Source organism: Acomys russatus, chromosome X (genome assembly GCF_903995435.1).
Source record: "Acomys russatus chromosome X, mAcoRus1.1, whole genome shotgun sequence".
NCBI lineage: Eukaryota > Metazoa > Chordata > Mammalia > Rodentia > Muridae > Acomys > Acomys russatus.
The window spans coordinates 123,743,182-123,748,719 of record NC_067169.1 but is presented as its reverse complement, the minus strand read 5'-3'; the positions used below and the strand labels follow the sequence as shown (position 1 = coordinate 123,748,719).

The following is a 5,538-nucleotide window of genomic DNA, read 5'->3' as shown; positions in this document are numbered from 1 at the left end:
GGCTCAGGGCATGCTAGTCTCCGAGTGAGACCTCACAGGCCGGCTGGGCTCCACCTGGCTGCTGCGCTTGGCTGGGCCGTTGGGCTGTGGGCCTCGAGGGAGGGACCCGGATGGATGATGCCAAGGCCCAATGGTCCTCTGCTCCTGGTGGCGCGTCCTAGTGGCCTCTCTCTCATTGGTTGCAGCCCGGTCCCGCGCTCGCGCTGATGACATGGCAAGGTTCCTGGCATGCCCTCGCTAGGGGCACCGAGGTCCCCTTGACACCTCTGTCGCCAGAGGAGCCTTCTAGGAAATAAGATGCCCGCCGGGAATGGGGATGGGGGAAAGGGGTGTGGGGTGGGGGAGGTGGGGAGGTGGGATGGGTGGTGCGGGAAGGGGGTGGCGGCAACTCAGTGTTGCCCTGGAGAACCAATCCTTCTCTACTTCCGGCTTCTATGGTACTTTCCCCGCCCCCACCCATGAAGCATGTGCTCCCTTTCCCTCTCCCCAGTACCCCTGGCACCTCTGCAGACCTGAGGCCGTTCCCCCGACTTTGCATGTGGAGACTCAAACTCAGCGCCCTGAGCAAGTGTCCCACACCAAGCTACAGCTTTGCGGGTCTCTGGTGCCCCGGAGCCACTAATCTGTTTTCTGCCAAGGCGGCTCATGCCCCAGTTGGACAGGCCCTGCAGGCAGAATCACTCGGTAATGGGTAGCCTGTTTTGCGTACCTGTGTCTGACACAAAACACACATCCTCTCCTTCAGTGTGGGTGAGTGAAGAGCGAGGTAGTGGAGAAAACTCTGGAACCCTGGCCCCATCTAAAGCATCTATAGAAGACAGAGAGGAGGACAAGGAAGTATGGGGGGAGTCCGAGACAAGGCGTCATGAGGAACCTGGTGTGCCTTCTGGGTGCATAGGGTCCCTGCAGAGAGTGCAAGGCTGTGGGCCTAGCTAGCCAATACTCCACACAGGGCTGCTGAGGTTCCAGGGAGGTGTGCCCTCGGGACTTCTGGGTACTCGGGCTCAGGGCAAAGAGGGCTAGGCCTGGCCTGAAGCTGACAGGATTTGTAGATCCCATCTAGACATCTGCACTGTCAAGCACAAAAGTGAAGATTTATTTCTGGGGGGGGGGGAGAAAATGCTCCCCCACCCTGCCAGTGAGGAGCTTCCACAGTACCCATAACATGCCCCACAGGCTCAAGGATGTTCCTATTTGGGGGGTGCATCCTGTCTCCTATTTTGGAGATTTCCAGGGGCAATGGGTAAAAGGAGGGAGGTCCCTTCTAAGAAGTGGGGCCAAGCGCAGGAGGGGCTCTGCCAGTCTGAACCCTGGCTGCTGACCTCTTGCGGGCCGCCTTTAAGATGGTCTTGTCGAAGAGCTCTTTCTCGCGGTAGTGCACCGGCGGGCCACGCAGGTACTTCTCTTCTGCCTCCTTGTAGCTGAGCTCCTCCAGGGCAGCGATGGAGCAGATGATTGCTTCTGGAAGAAGAACCTCTATGGTAAAGCGCACTATGTCGCCTCTTGTCAGGGAGAGCAGGGACTCATCTGCCTCCTTGGCTATTTCTTGCAAATGCCTGGCCACGAGATGCAACTGGTCGTCATCCTCCAGGTAGGTCTCAACGCAGAAGACGTCCCTCTTTGATGTGCGGAGGTCGTCCAGCCGCTTGGACTGTTTTCTGCCCTTCACGATGTCCAGCAGGTGCTGGTCGGCCCCCTTCCTCTTGACGATGAAGTCTACGATCTTCTTGTTGGCTCTGTCCCAGGAAGCCCTGGTGCGGTCAGGCAGGAGTTTCCTGCAGGGCCGCTTCCCAGCCAGGGTCATCTCCTCCTCCCAGTCTTCCAAGTCGGCATAGCTCACCTTGGGGAAGTCAATGTGCAGGTCGCCCTCTTGGATGGCCCTCCTTAGCGGGGAGCTGGCTCGGGAGGTGTAGTAGTCCATAAAGGAGCCCAGGGAGGAGCCACAGGCCAGGCCCTCTCTGTAGTGGTCGATCACTGAGAAGCACCAGCTGATGCCCGGGCCGTACACTCTGCTGGCTCTCCTCAAGAGCGATCTCTTCTCCCCACAGTCCAGAGGCTTCAGCTTGCAGAGAGGGACGCGGACACCCCTGCGCTCAAGCTGCATGCTGCCCTCGATCAACAGGACCCTCGCCATCTTGTCGTGTTGGCTGACGCTCTTGACCACCGCTGGCCAGAAAGGAAGGTCCTGACATTTGAACCAGACCAGCATTCCTCGTTCAATGGTATTCGTACCCTGGGCATAAGAAGCCACCTTGGTGGCTTGGCTGTCTTCTTGAATTGCGTCCCCTCTCCTCTGGAACCTGGTGCTGGCCGCCTTTGAGTGCACATGAGTTTCCAGTTCCGGGACCCTGCACAGGGGACACAGCACGTGGATCTTCCTTTTTGTGCTAGCAAGGCGGAGTGACCTCCGCAGCCTCCGGATAGGAGGCACGCGGGCTGCTGATGCCCCCTTTACAACCGGCTTCAGGGTCCCCGGACTTGGGTCCTTGTTGTCCTCTGGGAGGGCAGTCTTCTTCCTCTGGCCTCCAATAGCCTGGATCTCTAGGCCTGCACAGGATGCTCTTGCTTGTGGCTTCGGGGCTTTGGGCGAGGTGGAGACGCGCCTTCTCCTCCTCCTCCTCCTCGGTGGCCCAGGGGCAGCCTGCTGCTCATTTTTAGCCTGGGCGCCCTCTGTGGAGGCTGGGGCACTCCGAGGCCTGTGCTTGGATGTGCTCAGCTTTCTCTTGCCTGGATTACCAGCAGCCTTTCCTGCAGGTGCTGGGGACCTTGGCCACACTCTGCTGCCTCTTAGCACACTCCCTTGCCCTTCAAAGTGAGGGGGCCCAACAGCACTGTGGGCCTGGGCTTTCCCCCTTTGCACAGCAGGCACATTCTGTGAGCTCCTCACCACAGGACCCCGGGGGCGGCCCCGCTGCTTCCCAGGACTCCTCTGGGAGAGCCCTTGGCCTCTCTGACTGCACGATTGTAGGCGAAGGCTCTGGAACGGGCTGGAGCTGGCCTGCTCTTTGGGAGCCTTTGGAGCCTCCATGCTGGTTCTTTGGCCTTGTGCCCTCCTTCCTGGAAACAAGTGCCTTTCCTCGCCCAGAACATCCAGTGCCACCTTGAGGGCTCCCTTGTATGGCATGGTCTGCCCTGGTGAGCCACTGCCCTGTGACCCCTTCCCTGCCAAGGAGGCCACGGCTAAGATTTTAGACTTGGTTAGGGGCTTCGCCTCGGTGCTCCTCACTCTCGTCTTCTCACCCACTGACAGGATTTGCACCTCCAGGAAAGGTGCCCCTCTCCTCTTACTATGGGCTGAGGTCCTGGGTCTCGACAAGACCCTTGCAGGCCACAGCTGGCCCTTCCATTTGCAGAGCACATACTCTGCAGAGTCCATGGTGACTGGACTCTGGGGCTGTGCTGATCACGAACCACAGGGTTGCGGTGGGCTCCTTGACTGCCTGCGGGTCCTCTCCGGCCTGGCTGCCCTGCCTGAGGTGCTGGCCTCCCTCCAGAGTCTGGTGGAGAAGCTTGAAGTGACTTCTTCACTCAGGGTGATGTGGTGGGCATGGGCATACCCTGGAGGGTGGGAGAGGGAAACAGAGCTGCATGAGGAAGGAAATAGCCTTTAGTGGACACGGGAGCATCAGCGCAGTGAGGTGAGGCGAGGGAAATCGAGGGAGCTCACAGAAGTCTGTTCTCCAGGTGCAGGAGAAGATACGGAAGGTTCCCGAGAGTGTGTGCCACATACTCATAACCATTTTGTTTCCCACCCTGAGGCTGGGGTGGTGCACTTCTTCCCAGAGAGGTGGGTGTCTTTACAAGGCTTGTGTATTTTCTTGCCCACCCAGTCAGTACCTTGGGGATCCCTGGGACGCCCTTGCAGAGGATGGGGTTCGGAGGGGGAAGCCTCATTGGAGTCTTTCCTAAGGAGATAGTCCTGCTCTGCCACACCCCCTCTGAGCCAGGAAACCTGTGGACACCTAGTGCACGTGCCTTCCATACTTGTGGGATTCCTGGTTGAGCAGCAAGGAGGTGGAGAAATCTTCATGGTAATTTGCATAACATGGTAAGCAGGGAGGGATGGCTGCTATCATTGCTTCTGGCCAGGCCACCCCCCACCCGCTCCAATCTTTTGGTTCAGATCTGTGGTTCCCAACTCCATCCTGCACCTCACTATGGGATCGAGTGTCCACGGGGCACACTTGGGGAGATCCCCCAAGAGAAAGCACTCCATTGTGGAGAAATGGGCAGACTCGGCAGTGTCAGATGGAGTGAGTGTCTCTGTTGGAGCTGTGCGCCCTCCTGCTGCAAATGTCTAGTCTGCAATAGACCCTGCACACCATATCTGCCTGTGATGGGTGGCACAGTTCCTCCAACTGTTCCCAGACCAGAGAACTCTCCTGCCCACAACCTCTGTGCCCTAATTTTAATCCATAGTGTCTTAGACAGGTAGAAAATCACAGCAGCTACTTGACGACCCGAGTGGTGACTTGCCTGTCCATCCCTAGGTCCAGTACTAATCAATGTCATCGGTAGAGTAGCAATCCTGTTCATGTTCCTCCGTACTATGCCTCTCAGCATAGTTACTTCCCCTCGGATTTCTCGGTGGAATCTCATACCTTTCTTCGCCCTCCCTTCTGTGTGTGTGTGTGTGCATTGCACATTTCCATTTGCATGTGCATGAGAGTGTGAGCACGCAAGCAAGTTTGCACTTGTGTGTGTGTGTGCGCGCGCATGCATGTGTGTGCGACCTTTTGGGGTGGTGGCTACTCTGTTCCTGACTGCATCTGCCTTGAGCCTGTCAGGGTAACAACACCCACATCTGTCTCATCCTCAGAAGAGGCCCTCTGTGCTTGCTTTGAAGGACTACAGCACAGCGGAAGAACTAGGAAGGGCTCACGTGCCACCTCTGCTCCCTGTTCATTCAAGGATGCAAGTGATTTCCTGTCACTCCCTGGGCACCATAAGCCACAGTGAGGCAGAGCACTGTGGACTCAGGGCTCATGACGTAGTGTCCAGAGGTCCCTGCTCTTCTTGGGAACTCTCATTACCCTGCGTCCCTTCTGTGCATGTGAGCACACTGAGCATGGGGACCCCAGACCTTATCCTGGGAATTCCCAACCTTACAGAAACACGGGAGGCAAACGATGTTCTCCCTCAGTCCCTCCCTCAGTCCTTCCCCTCCCACCCTCTGTATCCATAAGCACCCGGTGGTACACTCTAGCTCCTTATTCTCTATGGCAATGTGCAGGGCCCCTCCTCTTGTATTCCCATCCAGGGCTGAGGGACTTCAAGCCCCATTTCACAGTGCCTAAAGTGGCTATCTACAGAAAGGGGTCGGGGTGTGTCTCAGGCCCCACCTGTTGGACGATGCAATATTCAGTGTGTATGGTGGCAGTATGGGGCTCGACTTAGGCATCAACCAGGAGTAACCCTTCCTCCGATGAGGCTGTGTGATCCTCACAGGGCTGGCTTGCTCTGATCTGGCCCCCTTGGAGTCCTGGGCCTTGTCACGCAGAGGTCTCCTGAGGACACAGAGGAAAACATAAGCCCCTC

At 57.6% G+C, this 5,538-nt stretch overlaps 1 protein-coding gene across 1 annotated transcript; it reads right to left on the bottom strand.

Annotated features, from left to right (window-relative positions):
- Positions 1-1,264: 1,264 nt before the first annotated feature.
- Positions 1,265-3,396, bottom strand: LOC127185532 (PWWP domain-containing DNA repair factor 3B-like). The gene has a single exon (XM_051141960.1). The coding sequence runs from the start codon at positions 3,374-3,376 to the stop codon at positions 1,265-1,267; it is 2,112 nt and encodes a 703-aa protein (XP_050997917.1). The 5' UTR covers positions 3,377-3,396.
- Between the last annotated feature and the right edge of the window lie 2,142 nt (positions 3,397-5,538).